The sequence below is a fragment of the Rhea americana genome, unplaced genomic scaffold (genome assembly GCF_003343005.1).
Source record: "Rhea americana isolate MKP2758 unplaced genomic scaffold, rheAme1 scaffold_172, whole genome shotgun sequence".
In the NCBI taxonomy this organism is placed as follows: domain Eukaryota; kingdom Metazoa; phylum Chordata; class Aves; order Rheiformes; family Rheidae; genus Rhea; species Rhea americana.
The window spans coordinates 1,880,823-1,902,164 of record NW_028185839.1 but is presented as its reverse complement, the minus strand read 5'-3'; the positions used below and the strand labels follow the sequence as shown (position 1 = coordinate 1,902,164).

The 21,342-nt window shown below is 52.4% G+C and overlaps 1 protein-coding gene across 3 annotated transcripts; it reads right to left on the bottom strand.

The window, feature by feature from the left end:
- Positions 1-216: 216 nt before the first annotated feature.
- SLC12A3 (solute carrier family 12 member 3) lies at positions 217-18,352 on the bottom strand. 3 transcript variants are annotated; one of them, XM_085301058.1, is made up of 26 exons: positions 18,008-18,352; positions 17,006-17,104; positions 16,545-16,620; positions 16,166-16,261; positions 15,337-15,476; positions 14,416-14,526; positions 13,775-13,886; positions 12,899-13,029; positions 12,500-12,584; positions 11,648-11,802; positions 11,006-11,113; positions 10,087-10,210; positions 9,848-9,949; positions 9,565-9,720; positions 9,177-9,276; positions 8,611-8,722; positions 6,726-6,866; positions 6,262-6,368; positions 5,557-5,639; positions 4,629-4,679; positions 3,409-3,510; positions 2,784-2,895; positions 2,087-2,173; positions 1,314-1,449; positions 1,066-1,133; positions 217-358 (listed from the first exon to the last, which is right to left on the bottom strand). In XM_085301058.1, exons 1-26 carry the CDS (start codon positions 18,350-18,352, stop codon positions 217-219), a joined length of 3,081 nt encoding a protein of 1,026 aa, XP_085157184.1. The 3 variants fall into 3 exon arrangements, with proteins under 3 accessions (XP_085157184.1, XP_085157183.1, XP_085157185.1); XM_085301057.1 differs by having other exon boundaries at positions 4,602-4,679; positions 17,006-17,140; positions 18,053-18,352; XM_085301059.1 differs by lacking the exon at positions 4,629-4,679 and having other exon boundaries at positions 17,006-17,140; positions 18,053-18,352.
- Positions 18,353-21,342: the final 2,990 nt, after the last annotated feature.

Sequence of the window (21,342 nt, the reverse complement as noted above, 5' to 3'; positions counted from 1 at the left end):
CAACCTCCTGATGGCTTCATTTTTCATTTGAACCTCCTTGGAGCTTCTGCATGTCCTAAGAGAGACGCAGCTGTTATATGCTAGAGCTTTCCAGGAGCAATGCCTTGAGAGCAACCACATGTGTTAGTTATTACTCAAAACCCTAGGAAAGTCTGCTGTGAGGTCAAAGGTGGCCTGAAAAATTCACATCCCAAGTCAGCAGGGATTGAGGATGTTTTATTGGCAGTAAAAGGTCAAAACGTTTTCTTGGTTTCCTCTGGTCAGGATGACAGGAGGTCGCAGGTCTTGTGAGAGGGTCTCCAGCCAGGCCATGTAGAGGGAGCTGGGGCAGCGTCCCTTGCGGCCGATGGGCAGCGTGCTGGAAAGGGGGGAAACRGACACAAAGTAAGATGAGGTGGGAGAAACCTTCAGCCAGCTCCATGGAGTGTTTCACCCCTCGGAGACTCGCCCAGCCTGGGTGAGCACACACGCTGCACTCCCGTCAGTAATTAGTCCCTCTTTGAAAGACATGCCAATTTGTAGGTTATAAAAAATGATATCTTTTCTTAAAGAAAAAAATGCTGTAAAAGAACATCCCCAAGAGAACRTCCCTGAATCACTTAATGCACAGGTTAGTTCAGCTACTAGATAACATTATCTTCGTAATAATACCAGTACACACACATACACACTTCCTTCCTGGGGCCTGCCTGGGTGATCTCTGGTTGGACAGCAGGGGCCAGCAGCACAGCAGGAGAGCTGGTGAAAGTGACAGCCAAATCCTCCCTCACACTGTAGCCCTCACCGCGGTGGGGGTCCTGCCTGTGGGCAGGGGCCGTGCTAGGCTCTTTGACACGGTTGCAGCCGTGCAGGGACGTGCTGGCTTTGTAGCCCTTAGAGCTCAGGGTGTGAGGATCCGTGCAGGCTCTGCAAGTGCAGAGGAAGAAGCCCAAAGGTATCATTTCCACTGTTGGAGCATGAAAATGAACAGCAAAGTGTGCCCACTTTCCCGAAAGGACAGGGCCGAAAAGGGGAGCAGCACGGCCGGGAACCCGGCTGCTCGTGCTCAGGGCTGTTACCACCTACATTGCTATGAGTGCTGCATCCCGCGAATAATCCAGCAGAATCTCGTTCAGCCTCACTTGCCGAAGCGACTAAGGAGCAAAGAGAGAGAGTTCACCACCACAAAAATAACCAAAGTGGCAGCTTGGTGGTAATTTCCCAGAAGACTGAATTTTGACTTAAAATTAGGGTGCCCTTTGAAGCAGCACGCCCAGCAGTTGTGTCTTTCCTTCCTCCCCCTACCCCTGTGCCAGGGCTGGAAAGGGTCCCACCTTGGCTCTGTTTCTATTGACCTCCTCATCAGAAATCTTCCAGGGACAATCGTGCCGCATTTCATTCACTGCAGCCTCATCTTTAAATCCATCATTCAGCCTGAAGGGAGCGATCAGGTCATCAAATCTCTTGATGCTGCAAAACAAGCACGTGGTTTGTTGGGGAGTGGGGCCCGAGTRGCTTGTGTCATCCTGGGGAAATGAGGCCAGATCCTGGCGTTCGCGAGAGTGTTTTGTTGCTGAGGGGACAGCTTGGATGAACAGTCCCAGAAACTGGGCTGTTCTGCTGCTAGACAGTTTTTTCCCCCATTTTACTGAAAACAATATATCAGCCTGGAATAAACTATTGTCAGGTTTTGTCTGTTTAGTAAGTGTGTTGGAAAAAAATTTTTAATTGCATTTTAAAAATCATGAATTTTAGAAATCCTTTAAGATTTTAAGTTTTAACCAGCCACCTTCACAAGCTTGTTCTTGGGATGACAAAAGAGCTTCAGCCCCTCCGGCTGCCGGCAGATGCCTTTTCCCATGAAAAGCAAATGCAAAGAAGGGCTGTTGCTAAGTGTCGTCTCCTTACCTCTTTCTTTGCAGTTTTAAATGACCCCTCTGTGCTGAAACTGGAGGGGCCCATGCAAAATGCAGTTGGTGGTGAGCAAAGTGGCTTGGGCATATGTGCTCTTAGGCATGTGTGGGTACACGTGTGCGTGCACAGACACACACACAGACACACACAGTCACCGGCATGAAATGGGTTAGGAGAAAGCTGTGGAAATTACTGCTCGGGCCGGGGTTTCTGGTTGATGTCTGGAAGGATGTGGACCTCATGAAAGCCAAGGCGGAACTTGCTCAGCAGCGACACGATCCTGCCAAACAGAAAAAGGGGGAGTTTCAAAAAAAGTATGCTTCTAAATAGTGAGAAATCTTCTTAAGCGTTTTCCCACCCGTCTCAGCAAACTGAAAATGATCAGCGGTCCCAGGCAGAGCGAACTGTGCCCATGGCCTTGCTGCATGAATTTGCCCGTGCCTCCCTTGCCTCCTTTTCCTCAGCTGTTGGATGCTGCTGCTCTCCTTGTTCCCTCTTGCTCCTTGTGAGAGCCTCCCGGGTGGCTGGGGACAGGGGTGCCCTCAGGCCACAGGCCATTGCTGCCCTGACAGTGCGGTATATGAAATGGCATCTGCCAGCTAGCGCAATGGCYGTGCTGCAGCGCTCTGTCACATACCCAGGTGCTGCTGCTCATGAGCAATCTGCTCCTGGCCTTTTCCCTATAGGAAAATCCTGCTGTATTCCTTAGTTTGCATTTTCCCATCCTACTTCCATATTTCGATGTCTTTGTATTTTCCAAGGCACGAGGCTTACATTGCTTCAGAAGCAAGTCAGACTGGGATCCTCCCTACTCCCATTAGGGCTCTGGGGCCCTTGGGTTAGGCAGGAATTTCCTGGGAAAAAGTAACTGCTACTGGGTCCTCACTTACGCCTTCCTCTCTTCGTCCATCCTGTTGATCTGCCCGCCAACAAACACCCGGATTTTGCACTTTCCCCACCGCTTCCTGCGCCCAAGGAGGTAGGGAATCAGGAGCGTGAGACCTGTTGGAGAGCACAGCGAGACGCTAAGCCCGCTCACTTGCGTTCAGCGGCGAGACACCTGCATGGACTCCAAATCGAGAGACAGAGACGGCCCCAAGGGCTTGTTAGTGCTCTGCCAGTGCGAAACACTCATGGTACATTTTTACTGTGCTCTCTGCCTGTCTTTTTTAGAAGCCCGTTATATTGCCTGCTATTGCAGCATAAGAAGCTGCTCGCAATTCCCTGCTGTACTGCAGGCTTCTGGCACCATCCTGGCAAAGCCCCTCGACCTTCCAGATGTATGGAACCACCGGAAGCACTGGGACAGGAGCACTGGAGAGGCCTTGGTGCTGACAACCTGCGTCTTTGCAACAAGGGGGTAACCGAGCCCAGTAATTTGTTTCCTCAGTGTGCTGTGAGCGCAGCAACAAGGACTAAGCTTCCCTGGGACTGCATGGAAAGGAGATGACAGGTTTGCGTTAGAAGGTCAGACTGTCTCATAAAGGAACTGTATTAATTAAAGGCAAACATTACCTCCATCATCAAAGAGCCAGTAAATGTCAATGGTCTTCTTGCCCTGATCAGTTTGGAAGATGGTGCTTGCCTGCTGTCCAGCTACCAAGGCATCAGGGTCCACTGGAAAAGCAAGGAAGAATCCCAGCATGAGCAAGAGAGACCTGAAACCCCACCAGCTCTGTACTTGCGCAGAGATGTTCCCACAGCCAGTGGTACAAGGTCTGGCATGAGCAGCAGCAGTTGTCATGAAGGAAAACAGCTGCTAGCATGGCCAGGTTGGCGAGGGGAGGAAATAGCTGGCATTACACTGGTTAGTAGGGTTGTCTCATCAAAAGGTCCTGGGGGAAGCTATGTGGGTGAAACCTGCTCTCCTGGGATACTTCACATAGAGAAGAGTGCAAGCACACAGTGACAACTGGAAACACCTGGCAAGATCCCACTGTTGTCACCTGCATTACTCAAGCAGACCAGCAAGATACCTTCAAAGATGAGCTGAGAGATGAAATTCATAACTCCGAGGGATACTAAAAATCCCAGCTGCAAAGAGGGCAGCAACTGTAGGGTGCATAGGCAGCCCTTCTACCTTGCCACTGTTGGGGACGAGGCCGTGCTACGTATTGCCTCCCGCCTCATGCGCTGCACTAGTGTGGCTGCAGGCTAAGTCAGAGCAGCTCGCTGAGCCAAGGGAAGGCTCAAATTCCTGCTCCCATCCGCCTCTCCATCACACTAGTGCTAGATCTGCAGCAAGGGGAGCAGAGGACCGCCTCAGCAAGAGAGGGAGGGGATGCTCCTTTCAGCAGCGTGTCTCCATTGCGTAGACATGGTATACTGTGAGTCCATGCCCTTTACCTCAAGGTTGTTGCTTCCAGACTTGTCTGCTCTTCCCAGCTAGTTTGTATTCAGAGCACTGAACATGCCTGCTGCCTACGCTGCAAAGACCTCCAAGCCTTATTCTGCCAGTGCTTCAAAATCAACCCAGAGTTAAGGCTGGTGCTGATCTGAATATCCCCAATCTTGGGAAAATGCAAAACCTGACTCAGCATAGGCTGGTACCCTTGCTTATAAATGCAGCCCTCCAAATGGATGTCCCCAGACTGCAGGACCCTCTGTGCTGGAGCTGGCACCAGGTCTCGGTTCATCTGATAGACCACCACTCAGTTATGCTGCATGTCCAGAAAAAGCATTTTGTAAAGAACCTAATGAGAACTGACATGTGCCTGTGACCGGGGCTGCTGTGCCGCTCGTGCCACTCTCTTTGTGGTCGTCTGCTGGCTCAAACATCGGGTTAACTGGGAGGGAGGAAATGAGAGGAACAAAGACAGTGAGAACAGAGCAGATGGAAAGCACGAACCAGTGCTGCAGCCCAGCTAACCTCCRTGCAGGCACTCAGGCCTGAGTCTGTGCTGAAGGTGGAGTCTGCTTTAGGTAGCATTCATTCTGGTCCAGGTCAGCACAAGGAACAGACCCCAGTTACGCTCCTTGGAGGGTTCCAAGGGGACTAAAATAACCGCAGCGTTTGTATCAGACAAGCGGATGAATTTCGTCTTTAGCCAAAATGTGCTGAATCTTTCAAAGTATGGTAGATGGACAAATAAACATGCTTCTGTCAGCAGGACATACGAATACAAGGGAGCAGAGTCAGTCCCAGGGACCCACCCAGTCTTAGMATCCTGCTGCATTTTTTCACAATTGGTGACCATAACAAGAATAGTCCCAGACAGTCCTATGTCCCTGAGTCCCACACACCTCACTGCATGTGCCTCTATCTCCTCAGAGCCCCATGTTCCCTCAGGCACACAGATGCCCTTGACCCACTCCTCACTGCAGGTGAGATTTACAGAGCAATGTGAGGGGCGTGTGTACCCATCCTGATTGCCTTTGTACCAGCCCCAGGAGTTACGTCCCAAGAAGGTGCTGGGTCCATGGCCTTTGCCTAGAGATGCAGTGCTGTCTGATGTGACCCACAGCACTGCACACTCAGCTCACGTGCCGACACTCAGACCTCAGGCTCCACATCTGACCCCCACCTCCAGGCTGCACTGGTCACCCCAAAACTGGATCCCTTTTTCCTCTAAAGAAAAGAAGATGGGGGGAACATGCCACAGGCAGAGCTAGCTCTGGTAAGAGCAACACCTCCCTTCCGGGTAAGTGTCAGCGGACACTTACTGTGAGCTTGCATCACTCTAGAGATGTCCAGCCCTTCTTTCATCCTCATTAAGCACACACCATACTTGAAATCAAAGGCATCGCTGGAAGGAGAGCAAGAGAAGGCAGTTAACATTGACCGACTTGTATCTGACAACACCACAGGAACAGGTAGTATGCTGTTCGTGCTGCTGCACATGTGAGTCTGGTCATGGTGGGGCCCATGGTCTTTAACAGCAATTCCCACAGAAATCTGAGAGAAAGGCAATCCATCTATTCCAGCCAAGAGCAATAGCTAAACCACTATGTACCTGCAGTTTCTGTCATGAGTTTGCATGAAAATCCTTGCTCTCTTAAGGAAAACAGGTTGCTGTCACTTTACCATCAGCCAGCAGAAGGAAGGCAGCAGCCTGGAGACACCAAGCCCGTGTGTTCCCGCAGGCAGCGGAAGTGTCCCTGAACTCACCTCGCATATGCCATCTACCACCCATCAGCACACACCCTTCTGCCAGGTGCTACAGCAGCTCTGCCCCATGACTCCAAGTCAGTGATGGACCTGAAGTTAGATACTGGCACTGAGCCATCTGATGGACCTACAGATCCAGCTTACTGTCTACCAGCAAGAGACCAACTGGACACCACTATCATCATTTGCTGTGTTCACACAGTCCTCCCATCACCCAAGCAAGTTACATGAGCAGTCAACCCATCTGCTTCCCAGCGTACTGCAGGATTCCTACGTAATCCTCCATGGCCTGTGGGTGGGCTGTCTGCCAGTTCCTCTTATACCCCAGTGCTAGGATGTTGGGTCTCATCTTCCCAAGACCAGAAGCCTAAGAAAGAAGGAAGGATATTTACTGCATGTTCTTGGAGATCTCTCTGTGGAGACAGAGGGACGCGGGTATTGTCATTCTGCACATGTGAGAGCACTGGGTCCAATCTAGTGGTGGAAAGGGAGCAAAGAGGGGTCAGGTAGTTGAGGAGAATGGTCAGAAGATGGAAGAGAAGGGAGAGGAAGAATCAGATTCTGAGGTGGTCTGTTGCTTTTAATCACCCTTGAACAAATACATTGGCACAGCAAGCCTGATCTGTCCTCCTTAAAATGGCTGAAGACTCATCAGCAGAAGCATTAAAGCAATCCTAACCCATGTTACCCACAAGGCCGGAGCTGAGCTGGTTTGCTGCTCTACCTGTATAAGTATTTGGACTCCACTTCTCAAATCCTCAGCTACCACGTCTGTATAGAAAGCCTTGATCTTCCTCTTGATAAGCCACCTTGTATGGCCATCAGACATCAGCCTGGATTCTGGCATCTTCTGTTTCCGTGGTCCCTGTAGGGAAGTAGGAGAAAAGAGTACAACAGCAGCATTGGCATTCTAGGCATACATAACAAGTGATCACCTTTTAACTGGCGATTTTATCACCAAGGAGCTCCATTTCCTCCCTTCCTGAATCGCTGATAAGACCTAGACTTAACCACTGCATGCATGGAAAGCTGCTGTTGTAACAAAATGCCCGTGAGCTTTGATAGCCAACAGTTGACACATACCATGCCAACAGTTGCATAATTAATCTCCTTTTGCAAAACAGCTGGAATTTGTTACATTTCATGTCCTCTGCACAGCTGATGTGAATATCAGCTCCTGAGGTCTCAAAATACCTGTCAGAGGTATAAGGCAAAAACGTCACAATTACTTGGGAGCCACAGTGCATCGTGTTGAACTAAGGCCTTAAGACCTTAAGTCTCGTGGTGGATTAGTGACAAAATGTCCACTGACAATAATGCTGGATGGAGACAGTCCTAACGTAGTATGTCCTGGATATTGACATCTCCTCTGACAAGTGACTCAACGGATCTGGAAGACTTGACTAGAGACAGCATGCCTCTGGTCTTTTATGCATCCAGAATACCTGAACCTCAAGTGTGGAAACACCAACCTAAAGGACTTGCTCCAGGCCACCCTGAGCCAGACACTGGCTCCAGCCTGGTGGCTTTGCTGCTGGCCTGCCTCAGCATGATCATGTTCTTGCTGACCTGGCTCAGTGTGAGCAGTTATGCTTCTGCTTTATCTCAGGCAAACACAAAAAGCTCTCATCACGATTTGATCTTGAAGATCTGAATGCACTAGAGCACAACCTCATCTTGTGATCAATGTCCTTGTCCTACAAGAGCAATGTCTGATCTTGGTTTTATCAATTCATCTGCAACAGGAAGCTATTAGCCCACAACTATGTTAAAGCATGTCATCAATATTGCTTAATGAGCCGGAGAGACTGCCAGTAGGAACAGTCTTGCTTTTAATTCATCATTAGGTGGCACATAAGCATGCATATTTAAATCACTGGTTCAGTGATCCAATCAAGACACAATTCAGATTTTTCTAATGCATTTTCTAGACCACCTCCCACAGATTGCTAGTTTCCCCCAAGACCAGGAACCAAATGCGTTTTTTATGTGGCCTGATTTTCTTCTTTCTCTAGTTGAATGGGAACGGGTGATTTCTTACTTGCTCTCACCAGGATCAGACTGTGGATTACTCTGATACCTTAGGACCCCTTGTTAAGGGGGCTTAAAATCCTTACTTTCTCTCACCCAGCTAGGACTTTGCAAGCTGCTGTGTCGCCAGTTGTAACAACATGGCTGCATCGCTCAATAGCCGTGGCAGAGCATCGGGGCTCCAAAACACAGTGCCTGTGCTGTCCAAAATTCAGTGTATTTGGATCCTGAAACGCAACTCCTCAGCCTTGAATGAGGACAAAAAACTATGACATTCAGAAGTAAAAGCACCTGCTGCTACAGTTTGAATGGAAATGTTTGGTTGTAGCCCCCTTCTCATCCATTTAAGTTTACTCCCTCCCAAGGAGTAGAGAGAAAGAGCCACACTTTGTGCTAGGTGCATTGAGTAGTAAAGACCCTCCTGGTTTTAATATTACTGCATGAAACATGAAAAGCTTCCCCACTATTAACCTTGGACAGATGTCCAAATACTGGGATCTGACTAGACCTTACATCCTCTCTTGGGGTTGTTATCCTTTTAACTGAGGGAGAAAGAGCAGCGCTCTGCGAATACTCACTATCAGCACATTCCCACAGATCATCAAGCTGAGATTTTTGGTGAAAGTGCCCACAAAATCCACCAGGGCTGGACGGAAATTGGGAGGGCCTGTTAACACCAGGCATTGAGGTCTAAAGAGAAAGCAGAGGACATGCTGTTTATACAGTAAGAAGTCACTAAATCTCTCTGGAAGGAATAGTATCTCTTTTCTCATGTGTGGCTATCAGCAACTATAGGAAGTATCTTTAGGATGAGACAAAAGATATGGCTGGGGGTCCATCCTTGATCCTTTGGGATCATAAGAGAACAACGGTTCTGTATCTAGTTGTGCTGGGAAAGGTAACGTGAACGGTCCTCCCCGCATCTGCAGTTCTGCCCATAAGCCAAAGCTGCAGAGAGGACCTGGGATGTTGAAGCCCATCAGCCCAGGCTCTCCCGTTTTTGCTGTGGCCAGACATGCCGAGGGCCATCACAGGAACGAGTCTGTAGGGGGGGAATCTGCCCTGGGTCTGCAGGAAGAGGAGGCAGCCTCGCCTTCGGTCTCCCTCCACTAAGTTTTGAGCATTGAATGAAAGCAGCACTCACCTGTAGTTCTTGACATGCTCATCCACTTCACTGAGCCCCACAGAGTAGTTCAAGGCCAGGTTGTATGAGCTTGCTTGCACAGACGAACCCCAGTTCACATCTGCGGTGGCATTCACGTGCAACAGAAAAGTGAGAAGGGCTGGCTTAGCGCCCAAGGTAACACCTCCTGCACTACCCCAGAGCAGTGATGCACACCTAGGTGCTTGCTCGCTTGCCAGAGTGACACAAAACGAGGGCTCTCACTGCCCTGGGACATCCTCTCCCTGGCAGGCAAGCAGACAGGAGACTGCGCAACGCAGAGTGAGCCACCTGCAGCCTGGGGAGCCTCCACCGCCCCAGGCACCAGTGCTACCCAAAGGCTGCAGTGCCAGGAGCCCCTGCTACTCACCTGGCTTTTTGTAGAGCACATATCCCAGGAGGAAGATGACGATGCCAAAGGCTATCAGGGCGGCCCACCACGTCAGCAGGAACATGATCACAACGGACACAGCCGCACCAAACAGAGCAGCCCACTTGCTGTAATACCTAAATGATGGTCTCCACCCTGCATGCAAAGACAGACGGCAGCTACTGCCCAGCTCTCATTAGTCTGGAGAGATGAGGAGCTCTGCGGTGGCAGAGGAGCTGGCATGCCTGGGACCCAGGCATCTCCTCAGTGTCACACAGCCCACCTGGCGAGTTGGTGATGGAGGCATGGAAGCAGCTGAAGTTGATCAGCGCGTAAGAGCACAGGAAGAAGTTGGAGATGATGGGGGCTATGGAATTGAGTTCAGCTGCAGGGGGGAGATAGAGACCCTTCACCCTGGAGCCACCAGGAAGTGGACCAAGGCCGAGTTACGCAGGTGGCCAAGGAGACTGTGACAGAGCTGGCTGGGGGCAAGAGGTGTGYGAATCCAGAGGAAGCACCTACCAATCAGGATGAAACCCACGGCAATGGCGTAGGTCAGCACGTACCCACGGATGGGCTCGCTGTTCTTCCCATAGCCCTTCCCAAAGAAGCCGATGAGAGGGTAGAGCTGGTCCTTGCAGAGACACTGCAGGAAGAAACACCTAAGAGGCACTGGGAGCCCTGCATCCTCTGCCAGTGCTGCTTATGGCTGAGACTCACTCCTGGGGAGAGGCTGAGCTGAGGGCATGATGCTGGGAGAAACCTCAGCCCCCTCCAAGATGAGGCTCCCAGCAAGCCTGTGAAGCAGCATCTCAGGGCTATTGCACATGTCCCTGATGCAAGGGCAGAATTTGCCTCACACCTTCACAAACTGCAGAATCTTTGCCCAGGGCTACCTCGTGCCTGGCTGCATTCACTCCCTGGAGAATAGCTGTCCTCTCAGACATACATTTTCTGCACCTCCTTAATATAGTTTGCTCGATACTAATTACCACAGTTAACACAACTTGCAAACCTGCCCAAGCTGTAAACGCTGCAGAACTTAAGCATGTCGCCCAGGCGGTGAGGCTGGGAGCGCAGGACACTTTGTACGCCAGCAAAGACCTGGCCGTGCAGTGAGTTATTTCCAGCTGGCAGTGGCAGGACAAAGCATGGAGCTGGCTGGGCAGTGACCGGGACGTGGGTGGGCAGCACCAGCAAGCCTTCGCCCTTCTGTTGGGAAAGACATGCCAGAGCACGCGGTGCTAACAGGAAGGCAACAGCCCTGTCTGCTCTGCCTGTAAATCAGCCCAATCCGTGGGCTCTGCTTGGTAATTATCTATCTGAACTCCCAGATATTGCTTCTAAGCCCAAGATGACAGGAGGCACTGGCAGCTCTTTCTCAGTCCTCTGCCTCCCCCCGCACCATCCTGCTCCGCTGGACCTTTGGATGGCACCTCACCTGAAAGACTTTTGGGGCAGAGACAAGGCAGGCCAGTGCCGAGGACAGAGTAGCACCAAAGATCCCAGCTGTGATGAGAGGGCCGAATCCGGACACCATGCTCATGCTCTACCGGAAAACCAGGCGGTCAGATCACTGCAGCACCCCAGCACAACAGCCCCAAAAGCTCTSTGACACCTAGCCTGCTCCCCTCCGCGCTGTCCACAATCCTCTGCTTCCCTCAGTGCTACCCAGGAGTGGAGTCCAGCTATATCCAAAAGCAAGCTCTGCCCGCACAGAACAAATCCCCCCTCATGTCCCATGTCAGCCTTTAACTGCACAAGCACAAAACCCCTCCCTGCCCACCGTGACACATTCTTCTCTGGAAACTCTGGGCACAAGTCAAAGCAGGATGTAGGAGGCTGGTGCCTCATTCCTGGTGCAGGAATCTGTCCCTTACAAGACAGAAACCAGCCATAAACAGTCCCCAGCAGCACTGAGATATGGGTTAGGGTTTCTGCTTGTGGCGGGATGAGGAGAGACCGAGTTTGCAAGCACAGAGGGGTGACAGAGTGGCTGTGCCATCAGCCGGAGATCTTCTTGGAGATCCACCCCCGGCCTGGCCTCGCTAGTACCCCGCCATCCAGGGTCATGAGGCACTACCTGGTAGTAGTTGCTGAGTCCGTAGCGGCAGCTCTGCTTCTGCATGCATTCGGTGAAATTCCAGCCGTAGCCACATGCCAAACCCTCACAGCCCAGCGAGCCAGCCCCGATGGTGTCATTGAGGCTCCCAGAGGCATCTCGGACCACGCACGCGCCTGCGAGAGCAGAGCCTCTTTCGCTTCTGTCCCTCCCTCTGCAGTTTGTCCCGCTGCAAGCCTCCTAGGGCCATGTCTTACCGCCCAGAGCACGCTTTGGGATTAGAGCTGGAACGAATCTGCAGAGCAGTTTGGCAGCACAGCGCCAGACTTGCTCCAAGCCCAGAAGCGAGACAGCCACAATGAAACTGCAGGGCGCGTGCCCCCAGTGCTGAAGCAGCACCATGTTCAGGCAGCAAAACACCTTTTGCTCCCGGGCTCCTGTCCTGGGGCTCACGCATGCTGTGTGCAGCGTCAGACCATGGCCAGCTTCTTTACACATTCGCCCTTTTGTCTGGTCCTGCTGGCTGCAGGTTTGTGCAACCCAGGTCCGTGCAGACATTTTGCTTCCTAAGTCCCCTGAATTCCCATGGTGGGGCTGCACCTCTGCATGAGGCTGGATTGAGGAGCCTGAACAAAGTCACAAGTTGTCGCCAAAATGCTCTGTTTTGCCACTCAAAGGATTTTGCCCCTTGTAACCTAGCAGGAATCAGCAGGAATCAACACAAACATCTGCAAGTACTTAGATCAGAGTATCGATCCTCATTTGTACAGCTCACTCAGCTCCCACAGACCATATCCATCACCCACCAGGCTTCCTGTGCCTGTGCATGTCCTCAGGATCCCCACCCAGCTTACCCTATGGCACACTGCTTACCAATTGTAGCAGAAATCACCAGGTAGGACACCGTGGTCCAGAATATAGCCATCAAGGTGCCTTTGGGAATTGCCACAGCAGGATCCTGTCCTCAAAGAGATCTCAAGAGTTACAAAACAGCTTTCCTGGAGCACCACTAAGTCACATTTAATTTTGGCTACTTTATGAAAGCAGTTATAATTCAGTTTAGACAAGTGATCATCTCTAAAAGCTGGACCAAAACTGGAACCAGTTCCCTAGGGAAAACAGGACCTGAATCTAAAACAATTCTGTTTTAGGGCTAGGTTCCGCCAAGGTTTGGCCATGCCTTGTCCCATGSAACTCCAGAGCTCCGTCTTGCCCCTGCCAGTTTCCCTTCCCCTAGACATGTCTGCTCGGGTAGGAACGGTCAAAACATACCTTCARATCACCTGAAATGTTGGCTCCAGCCAAGATGCCAGTTGCTGATGGAAAGAAAATAGAAAACAAACCGAAGAAGGTGCCCTCAGGTCCCCGCCAGTTGGGCACAAAGTTCTGGGCAAAAATGTCAGCTGGGGAAGAAGCAGAGAAGAAGCACTTCCATTTAATACTTCAGATCAGGATCTTCCCATTGGGCTTTCTCTTGATTAAAGCATCCCAGCTGGAACAGCACTAACAAAGGCAAACTCCCATTGTAATGTGACCACAGTTGGTTACACACTGTGCTTTTAATGACTCTGAGCCACTCCAGGCAGGGCTGATGCCAACTCCTGCCTCACACTGTGCTACTTGAAGGGAAAGACATGGGGGCATGGTTTCAAGGATCTCCTCCACTCTGTGTCCTGAGGTCTGGGGGATTTAAGTGTCTGAGGAGCAAYATTCCTCTCAAAAGGGAGGGCTCAYGCCTGGCCTGATCTGCCTGTGGGACTTGGGACTGAGCAGGAAAGAAAAACGAGAAGCAGAAGAGGGTGTTACATGGGCTTTGGTTTGCTGTTTTTGACCTTTCACTGGTAGCAGGATCACGTAAAATGAGAGATAGGTACCGATGTGATACATAATGCCTGCCTGCAGGTTTTGATTCAGGGAAGCAGTCTGACTTMGGGTTATTTGAAAAACAACAGACAAAATGATTCAATTTGAAGAGGAACACTTCATTGCTGCTTAAACAATCACAACCAGGGATCTGTCAGCTCTCACARCTGATAAGCACTTTTCCGTAGTAATTTTCTCCTGAAATGGCAACAAAGAGCCAGATTCCAGCTATTTGCTTTGATCTTCTGATGCATCTAGTGTAATCACAACACATGGCAGACTCACCTCTGTAGCTGAAGAAACCTTTTGCTTGCTTCTCTGCTGTGGCTGGGATCACCGTCCCCACCAGGTAGTTTATGAAGGAAACCAAAATGACCAGGAAGAACAATATTTGTGCCTGAGAGATCAAAAAGATTCAGAGGAGGGATCAGCTTTTTAGGTATGCRCTCCCTACAAATGCTAGCTGGAGTAAAAAGTCATGTTAGGAGAAATCCTAGTCTGTGTCCAGCTATCTGGTGAGAGCTATGAACAGCCACCATCTGTTCTTCTGACTGCCTGGGCTACTCTTCCAAGCTGCAGCAGTGCTCTGCCACCTTCAGCAAGCTAGTGTTGAGGTGTTACTGTTCCCCCTAGCCCGAGGGGCTTTGGGGCTCCCCCAATCCCCCTTCTTGCCCCTTGGCAATCCTAGTGCAGCATCTGCACTGGGGGCCTCGGGATATGCAGGAATTGGAAGTAATTCCCTGACCCCTGGAGCCTCTCCAGCAGCTCTCCGAAAGGTCCTTCATGGGAGGCAGGCATAGCCGCACCAGTTACCGAAGCAATCAGCAGTGTACTCTGTTAGAGAGTAACYGATGTGTGGGCCAAAATACACTCTATAGCCTTTGAGAATAAGACTGGGCTGGTTGAGCCTAAGAAACATGTATTACCTTGGCCTCCCACTCCATTCCCGCCAAGGAAATCCCAAGCAGCACTGTCACTGTCACGACCCCGATGATGCGGATGTCATTTGTGGGGTCTACGATGAGAGAGTTATATTCCTGAGAAGGGAAGCACACATCAGTGTCCTGCCACCCTGGGACACCACCACCACCACGAGCCTTCTCCAGCGTTTTTAATTGATACACACAGAAAATATGTTRAAGTGGGAGCTCAAAGCTATCTTTCTTTTGTTCTAGCACACAGTAAGCTATCACGATTCCACAGGGRATCACTTCAAACCCACTTTGTGCAGCAGTTTTCCAGATTTCTGTTCTACAGTGCGACACTATGACCTTTAGTTACACCCATGTTTTAGCCAGGAAGGCACCTTGCAGCTCTTTTCAGTTGTACAAAGGGGCACCAAGATAATCTGAGCGTTACCTAGATCATGGTTTGTCAAGTGGGAAATGCACACCCAGGAATATAACCCTTGCAGGAGTCATCTCAAAAATGCTAGTGAAAAGAAACATAAAGAATAAAAATACCAATTCTAATTCACAAAGGAAAGGATATATTATAGAGATTAGCCATGAACTGAGAGCAATTTGGAACAGAGGAGTAAATAAATCTTTGCYTGATCTAACCACCAGTGATTTCCACCAGTTTTAACTGCTGATGGCTGATTATCAGTGCTCCAACATTAACACAAATATTGATAATTAACTACTYGCTTGTGTCGGGTCTGTGTGGTGCAAGCATCCAGCCTGCCCTAGCGACCTCACACTTCGCTGTGAGCAGTCAGAGAGASAGACACAGCAGAAACGAGATGAAAACACATTTTTGCGTCTTGCAACAGCAAGAGCTGGTTATGAAGGACATGCAGAGAGAGGCTGTGATGGGATCTCGAAGGCACGGCTCTGATTTCTTACCTGGAGCAGATCACGGACGGTTTCTGCAAAGCCCACAGTGTGCATGGCCACAGCCACCGCATTTGCAAAGGCAAAAATCAGACCGATAGAACCGCCCAGCTCTGGCCCGAGGCTTCTTGAGATAAGGAAATAGGTGCCCCCTAACACAGCAGAAACACCTTGTGAAATCAGCTGCTTGCTCTCTTCCTCTCCCCATGCATGCTTCATCATCCCCCTATGCCCCACTAAAAGCATCCAACTCCTGCTTGTGTCAGTTTTAAGAAGAACCAAGAAATTTTTACCAACAAGCAAGAGGCATTTCTAGGTGATGGAGCTGCATCTCTACCACCGGAGGTGCTTGCTTGGACTTCAATTTTTAGGTTACTACTCACTGCTATAGACTCTTTCTGAACTCTTTATGATATTTTAATATCCATTCCAAAGTACAGAGTCCCAAATTAAGCAGAATATGATAGAGCTGCTGGCAAAGGTGCCTGCTGAGATAAAATCTCCTTTCCACTCAGCATTTCATTATGAGGATGTCTCAAGGAGGAGACAAGCAGAGCTCATCAGGCAAGGCTCTCTAGCCATAAAGTTGGCAAGGGCTGTAAAGAGTTTGCATCAACAGAAGCTGTAAAAAGAACCCAGCTGTTAAGGATGGGTTTGGTGGGGCTGAACCTCTGTGGAGCAGAAGGGTGATCTCTTGTGGTCCCGACCTGCCTGTAATAAAAGCATGCCACGCYGGGCAGCAAGTTAAGAGGAGCCTCTCCCTGTGGTGTGGTTGCAGGCTTGCAGCTGGGGACAGCGCCCCAGACACACAGCAGCCAGAAGTGTGAGGTGGGGACGCTACCTGATTTCACTTTGCCGTTGGTAGATATGGCAGAGATGGACAAGCCAGTGATGGTGGTCACCGTCACGGACATCAGGATGATCAGCCACGTCAGTGCTGCAGCAGGAGAAACCAGCTCAGCTCACTGCTTCATTGATGCCTCCAGTCTACCCTAAAACTTGCACGGCCCCACAGTCGCTTTGCAGTCCACCTCCTCAACCCACTCCTCCCAGGGTGCCTCTGAGGGCCCCAAATCTCTCTTTGTCCCCATTCCTGACCCGTGCTCAATGCCACCAACACTTACACTCCCCTCACCTTATACCTCATGTATTTGGAGCCATGGAAGGACCAAAGACTGAGCCTGCACTAAGYAGTACTGCGAGAGCAGAGAAGCACCCACCAATTCCTGCCTGGGCTGTGATCCAGGGCAAGCGCAAGTAGAGAATCACTCCCCAGATGTTCAGCATGCAGCGAATCTGGAGGGGGGACACAGAGGGRCGGTCTTCTGTGAGTGTAGGCTCTGCAGACCGTACGGCAGGGAACAGCCACCTGGGGACTTTGAGAGCTGCATTAGGTCTCCTGGTCCTCCAGGAGAGGTAGCTCCAGATCAGCAGCTTGGACTTGAAAATGACCCATCAAGGAGGACAGTCAAATTATTCAAAGAATATAGATGCTTACAAAAAAAAACATATGCTGGAAAAAGAACATTCTAGCCAAGTCCACGCTATGCCCTGCCTGAAGAGTTGGGTTTGGTTCCCCGAGCGGGACAGCAGCAAAGGGGCAGAAGACAGACCGTGGGATGGCACCATAGGGCAAGCCACGCTCTTCAGCCTCCTCCTGCCTGGATGGGTCCACACTTACCATCACACCCTTGATCCATCCGAAGCGGACGGGCTCCTCTAGGGGGGCCTTGTGGTCCTCACCCACCTCATCCTCAGGCAGGCCGTTGCTTCGCTGGGGCTCGTACACGGGCTTGTGGAGGTGGCTCGCATCAGGCTGCGGGGGCAACAGGGAGGCAGGTCACGGCGGGGAGGGCTCTCGGGAGGCCTCCTCTCACCTTGCTGCGCTGGTATATCGCAAAYGTTCATGCTTTAAGCCCAAGAGGCCCAAAAGCAGCGAACGGTCAGGGCTGCAGTTTCCAGAGGGGAAGGGCTCCCCGGGTTCCACCGCCTGCCACCGAACAAACAGGTCCCTGCGGGAGATGCATGCGCTAAGGGCCTCTTCTGCTCCCATCCGCAGGGGCTGGCTGCTTCTGCACGGCTTGAAGGCAGAAACGGAGGAACTGCAGGTCTGCCTGAGCAGAGCCCGCGCAGGGACCCTCGCRCATGCCCCAGGCAGCACAGTCCTGCATCGCTCCTCTGAACAGCTGGGTCTCCGCAGGGACAAATGGGAACTCTGCCTTTAGGTGGAAAAAAGCTGCCTTTTGCCAGTTACCGGGAAGAGCCTGGCTACCGGAATGCYGTCACGGAGAGGGGCAAACCCCGCACTTTTTTGCTCCCGGCACAACCCCCTTTTGCTCTGTTTGGGCCTTTTAGGCAAGACCTTCTCCTTGAGAACACAGCAGAGCTGGGCCTGGCAGCCAGGAGGGTTTCAGCCAGCCGGGTCCCCTCCAGGCGCCCTCGTGCCAGGTTGGGATGGGTCGGGAGCAGAACCCAGCAGGCTCTTTGCTAGGATTTCATCCACTGCATGTCACTTTGGATGCAAACAGCCCAAAAGAGAATGCTATGGCTGGGTTTTTATTTGTCGTTCCAAGACGACTAATGGACCTTCTTGGGTGCTGGAGCTGCTTTCAGCCCCGCAGAAGCCAGTGGTAGAAAGCAGGTCGCTACAGAGGTGGCACAGGAAGAGGTGCTGAAGACACACTGCAGGACGTCCCCACCATGCGCGGTGCAGCAGAGTCCCTCTTACCTTCAGGATGGAGTGCAGGTCCGCCAGCGAGGGCCTCCCCTTCCTGGCATCACCGGCCACCTTGCTGTTGGCATAATGCTCGTAAGCRGGCACAACGTCAATGGTGTTGTAGCCAAAAGTCCTCATGTAGAGCGTGCCCCCGGAGAGGTGGGTGGCATGTGCGCTGTCGTAGCTGGCGGCCTCAGCGGCCCCGTAGGCAGCTTTGCCCCCCTCCTCCGCACCGATCAGCGTGCTGATGGTGAACCTGCCGCTGCAGTGAGCTGGGTCGGCGGGCAGCTCCGGGGCCGGCAACTCGGCCATGGTGCCGCCACCTGCGGCACCTCACGAGGGACAGGGACGCGCGGCTCTGGAGCAGGCAGGCAGAAGGGCACGCGGGTTTTATACGTCGCRAAACCAGCACGAGCCAACCCCCTCTTCTCAACACACACATGCTTGCAAGCATAGCTAACGGGGGAAAGTAATCGGCTTGAACCACCYCGAGCTGGTCAGGGGGGAAAAATAGCTTGAAGGGATATCAAAACCGCTGTGACCAGTATCGCTGACTTCCAGTGCTTGATCGGGGCAGCGATAACAGATTTGAGATTAAGTCCCAAGGACAGATCTGCAGAGAAACGCGGCATGAAGCTTGCCTCCGGCCCTAACTCAGGAACATGCTGTTCCCAACGGGATTGATTATGGAAAACACCGCCACCGCTCTGGCACATGCCCGCCTTTCCCYGAGATAGCACCCCAAACGCCGCAGACCTCGCAAACCACCTCGGTGCCTGCCTGGCAGCCTCGGAGCCCGCCCAAGCTGGCGGGGCTGTTGGCCCGTTTCCGGGGAAAGGCCGGCAAGAGAGGGAACGAGCAGCAGCCGAGGGAGGAGAGATGCCCCGGCACAGGTTCTGCTGAAGAGCAGCTGAAAAGAGGGAGCAACAGGCAAGCRGACAAAGAGCGATGGTGGCTCCTAGGAGGTGGCGCACTGCAGGTGACAAAAAAGGGGACAGGGTGGGTGGATGCAAGTCCCTCTGCCAGCCCAGCCAGGGCGGTGTATGGGTGATGAGGCGAGGCTGCCCGCGGCCCTGGGAGAAGCAGGAGACGGGGAGCACTGCATCCCCCTGCGGGGCTGCCATCTGCCCCGTCCCCGCTTCTCCTTTCCCTTGCACAGGGAAATGCAACAGCTTGCCCAAGCTCCCGGAGAGCAGAGCAGGGCTCGCGCCCGCCATTCTGCCAGKGGCTCCCCCAAATCGTGTCCTGGGTTCAGGAAGCCGCTCGAGTCTTTTCCTGCCCAGGCCTTGGCATGAGTTAGGCTGCTCTCCACCCACAGCCCACTCAGCAGGGGCTGGGCACCTCTCTGAAGGCCAGTGCGCGCCCTGGGAAACCCCAGAGGCCAGCGGAGCGAGGCCGGCTTTCGGGCCGGAGGCGAGGTGTGCTCTGAGACATCCGGAGCCCAGGCACGGCTGAGCATYGGTGTCACATGCACATTTAAAAGCAGTTACCGATAAGATCACTGAAGATAGCAAGTAAGGAGGCAGGTAATAAAACAAGCGGGCAATGCGCATTTGAATTTCAGCCCCTTTTACTTTGCCAGTTAATGGAAAATTTGTTTTGCTTGCTCCACTGCCTCTGGCCACACAGGAATTTGCCCCTGCTTGCAGCGGGCGCCACYGCGCACCCCAGCCCACGCTGCCCTCTCTTATGTAACCCTCGCCAGGTCGGTGCGCCCTCGCTTACCCGGGAAGCCGAGGTCAGCCTTCCCGCCGCRCGCCTGCCAGCACCAGCCGACTTCGACCGCACGCCTCGCACATCCTCAGAGCACAGCCCAGAACAGCCCCCRCACAGGTGCTTGCGGGGTGCCGCGGAGGCAGGCGCCCGCTGGCCCTCGCACACTCGGCCTGGCGGGTGCCCACCCAGGACCCACGTTTCTCCAGCCAAACGCAGGAACCCGCCGCCACAGCCAGCACATGATGATAAAGGCAGAGGCAATCAAGACTCAGCCAAGATCATTTTGTTTCCAGCAAAAGTCACTTTTTCTGCTATTGAGAAACTTGTAAATCATCTGTTTAAGGTCTAAACTCTACYGCACGCTGTGCTGTCCGGTCCCAACCCAGCAAAGCACTTGAGCAYGAGCAGTCCCCCGAAGCCGCGTGCCCTGCACACCTGCGCTGCGAGGTCCGGCCCTGCCTCGGCTGGCTGCTGGAGCAYGCGGGCAGCAGCGGGACAGGCAGACGGGACGAGGACAAAGCTTCCATCCAGCACCTCATGCAATATTTTGTTATCTGGCAGGTATTCACTCCTCCTGCAAGGTAGACATCAGCTTCCATTCAAAACAACAGAAACAGCAGCAGACCCACGCCCAGTAGGAACAGCTTTATTTTATAACCTMATTATTTAATTTAAAAAAACCATTAACTTTCCCAAGGCAGCACAAGTCATAAGGGCTSTCTGTTAAACACGCTGCAGTCAAAGCCGCTCCAGGAGAGACATGAAGACTCTGGACGCTGGGCGAAGAGCGAAGCAAGTGGTATGATGCAACCCTGGTGTAGTGAAATAGCCGGATAGTAGGATGCGCTTGTCGTCGGCCTGATTCACAACACCAGCTGCAGCAACAATACCGGCGGCCATCCAAGCGCTGCRAGTGCCTTCGCGGGAGCCGCGAGCGGAAAAGGAGATGGGCATGTCCAGCCAGCCCCATTCCGGAGCTCCCTCTCGGCTYCGCACCTCCGGCTGCAGGAGCGAAGCCGCTCGAGGCAGCGCGGGCTCTGCTGTGCTGCAGCGGGATCCGAGCCCTCCCGCAGGGGAGAAGCGCAGCTGCTCCCGCTGGCGCAGCCGCGAGGACGAACGGCTCGYGCAGCGGCGTGCCGACGGCGGGCCCGCTGTGGCACAGAGCCCGGCAGCGTTCCCTCGCCAGTCTGGCGGGGATCTCGCCCACCCGTTTCACTGGGCAAGCTGCCAGGGAGCCGTCAGGGCAGCGCATTTCAATGACTAATCGGGATAAATGTGGCACCTATTTCACTGAAGCACCATATCRGGCAGAAAAAGCCTCTATTCATGCAGTTAAGAGGTGCCAATAAACTTCCTTCTGCAGGGCTTTTGCTTGCTTCCCGCTTGTCCCCTGGCCCATTATGAGTATTAAATGGGTCAAATGAACCTTAATCTAGTTAAGCAGCGAATGTTTCTGTGCTTTACAAAAGACTCCTTTCAAAGTTTGCCAAAGCACTATAATCCTACATGCCTTTMATGAAGTTTTAATAGACATGTTTCCATCTCCATTTAAGAGTGAACCTACCGCCTTGGCACGGCAATGCCCT